This window comes from Prionailurus bengalensis, chromosome E1, assembly GCF_016509475.1.
Source record: "Prionailurus bengalensis isolate Pbe53 chromosome E1, Fcat_Pben_1.1_paternal_pri, whole genome shotgun sequence".
In the NCBI taxonomy this organism is placed as follows: Eukaryota; Metazoa; Chordata; class Mammalia; order Carnivora; family Felidae; genus Prionailurus; species Prionailurus bengalensis.
Window position 1 is genome coordinate 23,668,653 of NC_057347.1, and position 12,765 is coordinate 23,681,417.

The 12,765-nt window shown below is 38.8% G+C and overlaps 1 protein-coding gene across 5 annotated transcripts in view; it reads right to left on the minus strand.

Annotated features, from left to right (window-relative positions):
- Nucleotides 1-12,765, minus strand: part of TADA2A (transcriptional adaptor 2A) — a 53,134-nt gene that overhangs the window by 11,683 nt on the left and 28,686 nt on the right. For all 5 annotated transcript variants that reach the window (XM_043583803.1, XM_043583804.1, XM_043583801.1 and 2 more), the window contains 2 exons: nt 4,264-4,327; nt 2,209-2,252 (listed from right to left, as the gene is read on the minus strand). In XM_043583803.1, the coding sequence (XP_043439738.1) occupies nt 2,209-2,252; nt 4,264-4,327 (108 nt within the window). The remainder of the gene's footprint in view (nt 1-2,208; nt 2,253-4,263; nt 4,328-12,765) is intronic.

Here is a 12,765-nt window from a genome sequence, read left to right on the forward strand (position 1 = left end):
AACAGAGCCTCCTCTCAGCTCTACACGTACAGTTAAAAGAATATAATCAAGCTAAACTGACCTGTGTTTACCAGCTGAGAACAGAATTTACATGAGTCAAGTTCTACTATGAGTAAAGGTCAAAATCCTATTGACCTGCTATTGAAAACCCAGGCATTCAGACACAGGAACCCACTACTGTAGCTACAAGAATATGACCAATTATTGTCTATAAAAAGGGTAATGGAAATCTGATTGTGAGTTATTTTTGCAAACCCACAGTTCTCAATGAGGTTAAACAGGCAAGGAATATAAATTGATACAACCATTTTTTGGAAAGCAATCTGGCAGCACATGTCAAGCATTTTTAATGATCATATTCTTTGACCTATTAACTCCACTTCTGGGAATCCACCTTAAAAAAATTCTATGGGACACGTGAGTGGCTCTGTCGATTAAACTTCCGACTCTTAAAAAAAATTTTTTTTAATTTTTTTATTTTTTTTTAATTTTTTATTTTTTTTTAACATTTATTTATTTTTGGGACAGAGAGAGACAGAGCATGAACGGGGGAGGGGCAGAGAGAGAGGGAGACACAGAATCGGAAACAGGCTCCAGGCTCTGAGCCATCAGCCCAGAGCCCGACGCGGGGCTCGAACTCATGGACAGCGAGATCGTGACCTGGCTGAAGTCGGACGCTTAACCAACTGCGCCACCCAGGCGCCCCCCCAAAAAATTTTTTTTTAATGTTTATTTATTTTTGAGAGAGAGAGAGACAGAGCACGAGCGGGGGAGGGGCAGAGAGAGAGAGGGAGACACAGAATCCGAAGCAGGCTCCGGGCTCCGAGCTGTCAGCACAGAGCCCAACATGGGGCTCAAACTCACGGACAGTGAGATCATGACCTGGGCCGAAGTCAGACACCCAACTGACGGAGCCACCCAAGCGCCCCTAAACTTCCAACTCATGATTTTGGCTCAGATCATGATCTCATGGTTTGTGAGCTCGAGCCCTGCACTGGGCTCCGCGCTTTCAGCAGGGAGCCTGTTTGGGATTCTCTCTCTGTCTCTCTCTTTCTCTCCCTGACCCTCCCTCGCTCACTCTCTCTCTCAAAATAAATAAACATTAAAAAATTCTAAATATATATAAAGCTTTATTCACAAATGCATCAGAGAATTATGTATGATGATTTAAAAAACTAAATACCTAATAATAAAAGATAAGCCTATTATTTAACTATTAAGAGTGACGTCCTCAAAACACCACAATCACTTGAAAAAGTGTAACAGAAAGTGAAAAAAAATGTCACATTATGATCACAAAAACATTTAACCCATGACTGGCTGACCTGCACCCTATAATGGCACAGAGTGTCAAGCCCTATAAAATTCTATCAACTAGGATACAAAGCACAATAATCATCAGGTACTTTTATAAAAAAGAATACTGTGACATATGAGTATTATAAACATTTCTATAAAAATGTTGTAATTATGAGATCATAATTCTTATTTGCTGAACAAACTGCAGTGTAGAAGAAGAAAAAGTACAGGGACTCTTTCTGCTCAGCCTAGGTAACTTCAATATTTAAAACAGTAACATCAAAGTGAACATTCACTTAAAAATCATTATAGTTTCACTCTCACCATCATACAGAGCTAAATGTCTTCTGTGTCCACTACCATGCACAATACGGGTTGACTTTTTCCATAAAAATGTTTAACAACCTGATGATCACGGTTGTGTTTAACATATAGTTCCTATCCAGTTCCAGAAAATGACCCATTAATATTCATGCTGTAATTACTATACTACTTAAAAAAAAAGGAATTATTATATAAATGTTGATCAGATATTAATGATTCTTAACTCTCACTATGTAACAGAACTGCCTTAAAGATATTTTAAAAATAAAGATGTTCTAGCACTAATCCTCAGAGATTCTGAATTAATAGTCTGAGTTGATACCCAGGCATGAGAATTTTTTAAAGCTTCTTACATGATATGCTGGGGCGCCTGGATGGCTCAGTCAGTAGGTCATGTGACTCTTGATCTTGGGGTCACGTATTAAGCCCCACGCTAAGTGTGAAGATTGCTTAAAAAAAAAAAAAGGCTCCCGATTGATGCTAATATGCAAGTTGAATTAAGAACTACTGCCATAAATGATTTGTTCAAAACTGTTCAATAATGTTGGAAGAAATTTTAAAATAAAGAAAGCAGCTAATACTTACATTGAAACTTTCTAAGGTTGATTAATCCATGGTCTCTTATAATTCTAGGATGAAAACCACAATAATGTTTATTATAATTAGTTTCACATTTAATACTTCTTCCACATGCAGCTTTTACTAGGCATTTGAAACACTATGGGGTGGAATATTGCGGTTCAAAGACGTTACTCCTCACAAGTTTCTGAAGGGCAGTGAGTCTGCTAACACAATTTTAGGCTTTCAACCATCATATATTTTTCCTTTCCTTGGACATGGTAGACTCTCAATAACTATTTGCTGGATGAATGAATGAACACTCAAAAATACTGAAAAACACATCTGTAACTTGGCATGAAACAGAAGGGAATCTGTGTCCATGTGATAAGAATTAAACTATTCAATTTAGGGAATTGATAATTGAGAATAGCCATTTAAGGGAAATAGCTAAACCATAAAATGGCACCATGATCATACATTCAACATTTATAACCGTACATGTGTACATTCACATAATGCTTTAAACCTATTTGAAATAAGTATCATGCATGTTTAATGGAAGTGTCTCCATAAAACATAAGATCAAACAGCAACCTCAACCACTGAGTTCTACAATACTGTTGAGCTTGAATTATGTGTTTTAAGCAAAACAGAATTTAAGTAAACCATGTGTCTGGAACCTTTCATTTTATATCACATGTATTTATTTATTTTTTTAATGTTTACTATTTTTGAGAGCGAGAGACAGAGAGCAAACAGGGAAGGGGCAGAGAGAGAGGGAGACACAGAATAGGAAGCAGGCTCCAGGCTCTAAGCTGTCAGCAGAGGCCGATGCAGGGCTCAAACTCACAGACCGAGAGACCATGACCTGAGCTGTAGTCGGCCGCCCAACCGACTGAGCCACCCAGGCGCCCTATCACTCGTATTTATCACTAGTAATGAAGCTTCTCACAACAACTGGATAATTTTCTTCAGCACTTCTCAGAACACACAGAGAATAAGCTTTACTTTAGGTCACATCTTGGTCCCTCAAGAGTGCCTCCCAAGTCCTATTCCTGTTTTTGTTGTTGTGATGTCACTGTGTTTCTACTCTGTAACATCATGACAACACGCATTCACACTCATACCCTCTGCATACCCTTCTCTGAATTGTTAAAAGTCTCTGTAATCTAACTGCTAAAATTGTCTGGGATCCATTAATTTCTCAATCTGAATGTATGCTTTTTGTTCTGCTGCAAAGAGAAGGAAGAACTTGTGAGTGTCTGAAAATTGTTCAGAATTTTTTGAAATCCTCCTGAGTAAGACTTCTCAAAAAAATGAGCTATTAGAATGGAGCATTAAAGGAGCACTTGGGTGGCTCTGTTGGGTAAGTGTCTGACTCTTCATTTCAGCTCAGGCCATGATCTCATGGTTCGTGATATCAAGCCCCGTACTGGGCTCTATATTAACAGCATGGAGCCTGCTTAGGATTCATTCTCTCTCTCTTTCTGTCCCAATACCGTTTGCACTCTCTCTCAAAATAAATAAATAAACATTAAAAAAATGAGAGCATTAAAAGAAGCATAACAATTCTAGAACAACTTGAATTTAACTGTTCCTGTTTTCTTTAAAATAGTGTACCCATATTAGGGGTGCCTGGGTGGCTCAGTCGGTTAAGTGTCTGACTCTTGGTTTCGGCTCAGGTCATGATCTCACGGTTCATGGGTTTGAGCCCCACATCAGGCTTCATGCTGACAGTGTGGATCCTGCTTGGGTTTCTCTCCCTTTCCTTTTTTCTGCCCCTCCCCTACTTGCTCTCTCAAAAAAAAAAAAAAAAAAAAACCACAAAACAAACAAAAAAACAGTGTACCCATATTACTCAATGACCATCATAACATCAAGAAAAGGTAAGGAAGGTGGAGGCAAAAAAAGGACAAGTATTATTACCTCCATTTGACAGATGGAAAAATTAAGGATCAAGGAATATCATTGTCTTCCTCAAGGTGACAAGATGAGTCACAAGTAGAATGTTCTTATGGGCTATATGTGGTATTCAATACTGCATACCTAAAAGAAGGCAGGATGGTTTTCTGTACTTACTTTTTTCGCCTTTGTCTCTCCTTTAACCTGGAATGATAGATATCTACTACAGCCATCTTCAGAGCTATAAACAAACAGACATATGCATAGATATAAAGCCAAGACAAAAATAAGTCTTTTACCCAAACTGTCCTAAACTTTGAACATCATATTGCTTACTATTCCACACACACTGGTCTAGGCAATTTGTCTCTTGGAAACAAAAATGTCCTAGGATACTGAATTTCTTTATCAGTAAATTACAGTGAAGTTCTTTTTTTCCTGTGTACACATCTTATATGGCATCTCCTACAGATAACAACTTGTACTTTTTACTGAATACCTCTTTTGGCCATGCCTTGTGAGGTATATTACTAGCTTTAATATAAAAGGAGTCTGAACTTTGGTGACACACAGGCTAGACATTGCATCTATTAGAATAGCCATAAAAATGAATACTGACTGGAGTTATGACCTCACAGGTACAAGTTCAGTAGACAATGTCAAAACAAGACTGATGTAAATATCGTATAGGAGAGACATTTTCCCGGAGTAGCAGTTTTGAGTTGGGGAGCAACAACTATTTACGGGATGGTTTTGCATTCAGTACTAAAAAGTTCCACTAAATAGCCTAACAACCCCAAAGCTATGGCCTGCTTTGCCACCCACATGTTCCAATCCTTTCCTGGCTTTAGTCTCATGTTAAGGGCATGGGGAATTAGGAGAAAACAGACAGTAAAAGGTTTCCTCAATATAATAGTTCTGGTTCTCTTTCTTTCCCCAGCCAATTTTTCCATCTTCAGAATTCTTCAGGGTTCTATTCTCATCTTTCTTTTCACCCCTTACCTTATTCCTATAAACTCAGCCACTCCTATGGTTCTGGGTACCATCAAAAATATAATCTCACACTCAGATATTTATTTTAAGCTCCAGACCCTATCTGGATATCTCTACTCACATGTGTTCAGTTACAAACTTATACTCTACCTCTTCCCCAAACTCTGCTGTCCAAGACAGAAATCAATGGGACTCTCCCTCCTGTCTCTCCATATCTAGTCAGTGAGTCTTATCTATTCTGAATGCTTCAGTCTCTCAAATTTCTCTCTTCCTATTTGTCCCTAATCCTATTCTTTAGCTTAGCCATCTTGTGTCCCCTAGATCACTTCATGTACTCTTTTAATAACTCCATTCCTGCCTTATGCTAATTCAATCCTTCATATGGTACCAGGGTAATGTTTTTAAGCATAATCCGCAGGTGTATTTCCCTTGTTGATAATTTTTCAGTGGCTTCCCATCTACTCACTGGAGTTCAAACCCTCGCATATTATATAAAACCTCTTACTGTCTTGAATCTGCCTATTTTCCCAGTCTCATGTCTTACCATTCCCTTATATGCCCTATATACCATGCACGCAAAACAATCTGCCCTAGATCACACAGCTGCTAAGTGCAGAGCAGGTATCCAAACCCAGATAGTCTGGTTCTAAGGCCTCGAGTAGGAAAGACACTGAAACCGCCCAACATGTTTACTTTCTCTGTGTTAGTCCGAAATTCTAAATCTGGCTTATCTAACAATGAAATATGTGTTAAAAAAACACTCAGAAGTAAAAAGTCCCACAAGTTTACAATCTGAAGACCCTCTAAAGTTATGAAATAAAGACCAACCATTAACAGCTCTAGAAGAAAATATGAAGACTACTTAACTTAGCACTATGCTATATTAAACAATTCTTCTTATCCATAATCTACGATTCTGAAGGAAACTTAAAATTTAATGATTTTAGTAGATTCTGGAACTATCTTAAGTTGTTAACTTGTTATCTCCTTAGAATTTGTGTAAGTTGAGAGTTTGGTGGGTTTTACTTTAATTACTGAATGTATTCACAGAAGAAAGAGATTCTAGAGCAAACATAATGACCTGACATGTGTCCTTTGAAAAATAAAATATGCTATTCAAAGGTCAGGTAGTATAATTCTTAACACACCAAGTCTCACAGCAAAGGATTTATTAGATATGACAATCACATCTTCCAGGATAGTGAGCTTCATTCCAAAATAGAGCCTAGAGCCTCTGTAATACTGATAAACAAAAAAGGTAATAGAATATCATTGCTCATCAGAAGGATGTGTGATACAAATTCAAGTTTACCCTATGGGGGCAATGAATCAACACAGATTTACATGTTATTCTAGAGTAACTTTTAAACCTTATTTTCTTTTTTTTTTTTTTTTTAATTTATTTTTGGGACAGAGAGAGACAGAGCATGAATGGGGGAGGGGCAGAGAGAGAGGGAGACACAGAATCGGAAACAGGCTCCAGGCTCCGAGCCATCAGCCCAGAGCCTGACGCGGGGCTCGAACTCCCGGACCGCGAGATCGTGACCTGGCTGAAGTCGGACGCTTAACCGACTGCGCCACCCAGGCGCCCCTAAACCTTATTTTCAAATATGTTCCTATTTGGAACAGACAAGTTAGATCTACTGTAGTTGAACCTCTTCTCCCATTCTATCTCCAGCTACCTTTCCCAGTAGTAGTCCCTGAGGGTACCTCCATGAACAGTCTGAAACCCACACTTCTGCTTCCTTGAAACTAGATTTTCAGGCAGGAAAAAAAATGGAACCAATCAAGTAAAACAGTACACAATGGCTCATTAGAATCATCAATTTCTTTCACCAGTAAAAGCAATAAAAGTTGAACAATGTACAATTCTAATGCACTGTCAATATGGTATCCCTGGATAAGATAATAGAAATAAATTCTGGATACTCCATCCTGACTCATTACTGTGTATCCCACTGCTACCTGCCCTCAAGATAGTCTCAGATTAGAAGGAAGAAATACCAAAATCTAACAAAATCTAATCTATAAGCAAATGTACTATATATGTAGGTAACTTCAATCACTGGGAAATGACCAGGAATATTTTATATAGGCCATTCTGCCTTGAGTCTGAGATAAAAATAACATAAGTTCTAGCTGGGTGATGTGAAGAGGTGAGTGGATACATCATTTTTTAAAGTTTATGTATAAAGAAAAAAGTATTAACTACTATGGATTTTTTGTTCATTTCTAGTAAGTTCAAAAATTAAGCAACACTCCTTTATTTTTCCTTACAACTGCCCACAATTAAAAAAAAATCAATAATATCAGAATCAAGATTTAAGGCAATGGTTTTCAATTTTTTTTTAGGTAGGGGCACCTGGGTGGTTCAGTTGGTCGAGCATCTGACTCTTGATTTCGGCTCAAGTCATGATCTCACAGTTCCTGAGTTCGAGCCCCACATTGGGCTCTGTGCTGACAGCATGGAGCCTGCTTGGGATTCTCTCTCTCCCTCTCTTTGCCCCTCCTGTGCTCTCTCTAAAAATAAATAAATAAACTTAAAAAAAACAAACAAAAAACATTTTTTTTTTTTTTTTTTTTTTTTAGGCAAGACTCTCTCTGTAAGTGAATTCTTGATTTATAGGGCTGTTCCATATAAAAGCCCAAGTACCATGAAACACCCCATATACTGCCATTGCTTTCTAACACACTGCTGTAGAATGATAGGCTCCAGACTGCTATGCTGGTGGAGATGCACTTTACATGCCTGTGTGGTGGAATAGGCAGGTAGGATCAGGGAGAAGGTATGTCTCTAACCAAACACAGGTTTTATATCGGACTCTCTTTTTCAGATGAGAAATGGAATTACATAGTCAACAGTTCAAGACAGAAAGAGAAACCAAAAACAACAACAACACAAAAAACTAAGTAAATAGCTAACACACCCTGAGTACTTATCACGTTCCAAGCTCTTTGTATATCTTATCTCATTTATCTATCTAATAACAAGATGACTTCAATAGGAAAAACATGACCTGAAGGTCCAGTGAAATTATTGGTAATTCTGAAAACACATTTCTGTAATTTTTCTAAGATGTTAACATCTTATCACATTGTTTCCTGAGACTTGGGTGGGAATGACTTAATTAAAACAGGAAAAAGGGGTGCCTGGGTGGCTCAGTCGGTTAAGTATCCAACTCTTAATCTCAGCTCAGGTCTTGATTCAGGGTCATGAGTTCAAGCCCCACTTTGGTGGAGCCTACTTAAAAAAAAACAAAACCCCAAAAAACAGGAATAAAACAAAGAGACTATGTTACCAAAAAAAAATCTATAAGTACTGATGATTGGTTTCACTGCTGGATCATTTCAGCAGTTTGAACTGTGCAACTGGTTCTGGAGAACAAAGGGAAGGAAAGGCACACACAGAAACAAATGGAGAACTGGAATTCTCCCAGAGGAAAATGCATATTTGAAGCTGTCTCTTTTCTTTATAAAGCACACAGATAGCAGCAACTGATTAGAAAATCTCAACTACATGAATAACCCAGGGAGGACCACAGCACAGCAGGCAGACAGAAATGAGAAGGCAGACAATGAAAGAATGAGAATCACTTGGTTCACATTCTACTTAAAGTGACTGGAAGTTCCAGCAAAGCGGGCAAAGAACCAGAGATCATTAAAAACAAACAAACCCAAACCACCCCTAACCTATTCACTCCTGAAATCTCAGCTTTGGGATAAGAATTGTCTCCCTGTGATTACAATGGGGACTGATAACAAAGTTTCCAAACGGCTAGCCTTAAAATATTTCAAGAAGTGGGCAGAAGTCAGAGGCAGTTCCTTCCCACTGCAGTGTATTTCTAACATTGTTCAAAATAGCTGGCAACATGTCTCTGTTTTCCTGACAGAAGGCACTTACTGCTTGCTTGGCAAGAAAACCAACTCAGAGGCCTTAACTGCAACAAAGCCAATCAAAATCCTGTGCACAAACCTGTGACTCAGGTATTCCCCAGAAGCAAAGCTTTTTAAAAGTCATCTTTCCCAAAACCTTGTGGTCAAGATGTACACAATTAATTCTAGGAGGGAAGGAAGACTATGTGACCTAATGGTTAAAGTCAGGAACTAGGAAGCCTAGGCAAGTTACTTAAAGTCCTTTGTGCACTTTCCTGAATGTAAAATGAGAAAATACCCACCCCTACTTCTGAGCAATGTGGTGAAGCTATAACAAATGTGACATCTCACAAACACAAACACACAAAAATCCAGCAACAAAAATGCAAGGTTGTAAAGACAATAAGTATAGAACAGTATTAAGAACATAGGCTCTGGAGATGGCTCTGCCACTAGCAGGCTAAATGACCTTAGGCAAGTTACTTGATATTTCCATTCTTTAATTTCCTCATCTATAAAATGGAGATGATGATGATGATGATGATGATGATGATACTGAACTCACAGAGTTTTGCTAGGATCAAATGAGGTCACATGTGTGAAAGGCTTAGCATGGCAAACAGTAAGGGCTATATGTAATAGCTATCATTAGTAGTAGCATTTATGTCTAAAATATCACAAAACTTTACATGCTTTACATGCCTTTAAAGGAAAGGGCACTGCCAGTAGGTAGGTAAGTAATATGTAGTGACAAGGCTGGACCTCTGATCTACAAACCATTAAGGGATCTAAAGGCTGATGATATGAGCCAAAGAAGTTAAAGGTGGGCGGGGGGGGGGGGGGGAGGCAGGGGAGTATCCATGCTTAGTCAAGAAATTTTGCTGAAATTAGCTTTCCAAAAAGAGGGAGTGTAAACTGTCCTAATGGGCAACCCTATGAAGTGGTGAAAACACCAACCCAACACATAGCAAGGAGCTCATAACGCCTGTTGCTTGCCTAGGTTATGGGACAGCAATTAGAAGATGCTGCACTCAGGATTTTAGAGCCTGTGAAACCCTGGGAAAAGGGGAATCCATAAACCTAGAAGATATTTTCCCAAATGAAAGCAGACTAGGGGGAGATGGCCCCCCAGAAAAAAGGTACAATACTGTGTCATCTGCACTGAGATCCCAAACATACCATGATACAGTAAAGTGCCAAGTTATGTCTTCTGCATCTCTCTTTCTGAACCAATAATTTCTGCTTATTTCAGTAAAATATATGATGGTGTCATTTAGGATCCCAGAACTTCCTTATTTTCTTCCTTAGACACTGCTTCACCTGCAGTATCCTCTCCAGGCCCAGCCTTCTGGTATGGCTGGAATGCAATTAACCTCCATTGTGTCCCAGGCCTCTATAATGGACCATTCAAACCCATCATATTAGACAAATTCCATGAATCATAGCAAAAGTCTTTGGGTGATGAAAAGGGCTTGGTGGCATCAGCTCTGGCATAGAATACAAAACCCAGCCAGTCTGTTTCCTTGCAGTAGTTATGTAAGTGAGGGAACATAAAAGGAATGTTATTAATGCTCAGTAATATTGAAAATATAATGGTGTAATGGAATGGTAATAATACCAATCTCAATTATGTACCATCTTTCATTGGAGACATTCACACTCTGACTAATCAGTGTTACCCCTTCTTTACAGGCAGTGGACACAAAGAAACAGCAAGCAAGATTGCAAGGACTTGCCCAAGATCACAGTGACTCAGAAGCAAGCCTGAGGTAGAATCACTGCACAAAATATGTGCCCCTCTCTCTGTTCTAAGTATGCTTAAAAAGCTCCTTCTTGTTCCTTCTTGAGTGTTTGTAGGCTCCAGTCCCTCCCCTTCATGGAGTGTTCTGGGAGAAAGCATTCAGCTCAGGGACCATACAAATGTCACACTGGACAGAGGGTCACACTGCCAGAGAAGAGAATATAAGAACTCTAGAGCCATAAGCAAAGCATTCTTTTGTGGTACCAGCATGTCATCCCTCAAATCTCAAGCACTGCCAAACTTCTTTCAAATGTTAACATCTTTTAAAACGCACCCATCTAGGGGCGCCTGTGTGACTGTCAGTCAAGCATCCAACTCTTGATCTTGGCTCAGGTCATGATCTCATGGTTGGTGAGTTTGAGCCCTGTGTCAGGCTCTGTGCTGACAGCACTGAGCCTGCTGGGGATTCTCTCTCTCTTTCTCTCTTTCTCTCTTTCTCTTTCTCTTTCTCTCTTTCCTCCTCCTCCATTCTCTTTCCTCTCTTTCTCTCTCTCTCCTCCTCCTCCTCCTCCCCCTCCTCCCCTGCTTGTGCTTTCTCTCTTTCTTAAAATATGTAAATAAATTTAAGAAAAAAAAAAAAGCACCCATCTCAACATCTTATAGTTCCCTACTAGGCAGAGGAAAAAAGGAGGCAGGGATTATTATTTACATTGTATTACCGCTGCTTTATATGTAACAATCAGTAACTGATGTTTCAATTCTAATTCAAATTAACTAGAATCAAATGACTTACAAGGCTGTAGAAATTGTAGGAAGAACACAAATCAAGTATGTTATAGGTCTGAAATGCTAACTGAAATAAGAATTGCTAATCAATAGCTTCTTTCTGATTTTTTCCTGTTGCCCCCACTAATTACAGAAAGGACCACAAAAGCACCAGAAGAAACTGCAAATCTTGCTTCTACAAAGAATGAAGAGTGAAATTAAATACCAACCATTACTACCGTTTTCTTGATAATGTTGAAGCTAAAGAATTTGAAGACCTTGGAGAAGTGACTTGGCAAATCTTTGACATAGCTGAGCCATTACTGGCATAAAAAATTCTGACTTTCAAAAGCAGGTATTTTTGAATAGTATCTCAAAGGCTGATGTTTATGTAGCTTTTTTGTTTTTTGTTTTTGCATTAGGAATAAGAAAGATACAAGCCAGGAAACAATACAATTAATGAAAACTGGTATGTATTAGAAATACTGAATGGCAATTTGCACATTGTGTTCAAAGAGACACCAGATGAGGTGAGAAAGACCATCACACGAGTTACTAGGCTTGAAAAGAAGGCTGACATGGAAGACTGAACAAATACTGTGTTATCATCTAGTGAACGCTCAAGTGGTTTGCTTTCAAGCTTTCCTCTTTTAGTTCCATCCATATCACTTCAACTTTCCTTAAAGTTGTGTGGGAGAAAAGGGGACGAATGAAATTTTGAGAAGAGAACAGCTTAAGAAATATGTAGACAGGAAATCCTGAAGATAAAATTTTTATGAAGACTCTTTCTGGTCCCAGCTCTGGTGTAACAAATAACTAAATAGTTCTTCTATGGAGAGAAGAATCAAATTCCCTTTCTAGTGCAGAGTCCCAGTTAATGCATCATGAAAACCTGATTTACAAGTCAACAAGGATTCTACTTGCCTTTACTGCCTGGGATACAGATTTAAGAGAAACAATGGGGGCACCTGCATGGCTCAGTTGGTTAAGCATCCAACTTTGGCTCAGGTCATGATCTCCCAGTTCAGGAGTTTGAGGCCCCTGTTGGGCTCTGTGCTGACAGCTTGGAGCCTGGAGCTTGCTTCAGATTCTGTGTCTCCCTCTCTCTCTGCCCTTCCCCTGCTTATGTTCTCTCTCTCTCTCTCTCTCTCTCTCTCTCTCTCTCTCTCTCTCTCAAAAATTAATAAACATTATAAAAATCTTAAAAAAAAAAGAGAGAGAGAAACAACGAAGATGCTGTTTGGGAAATACAGAATCCAAGGAAGCATTATTCACCTACTGTACCACATAATTCTGGAACAAAATGA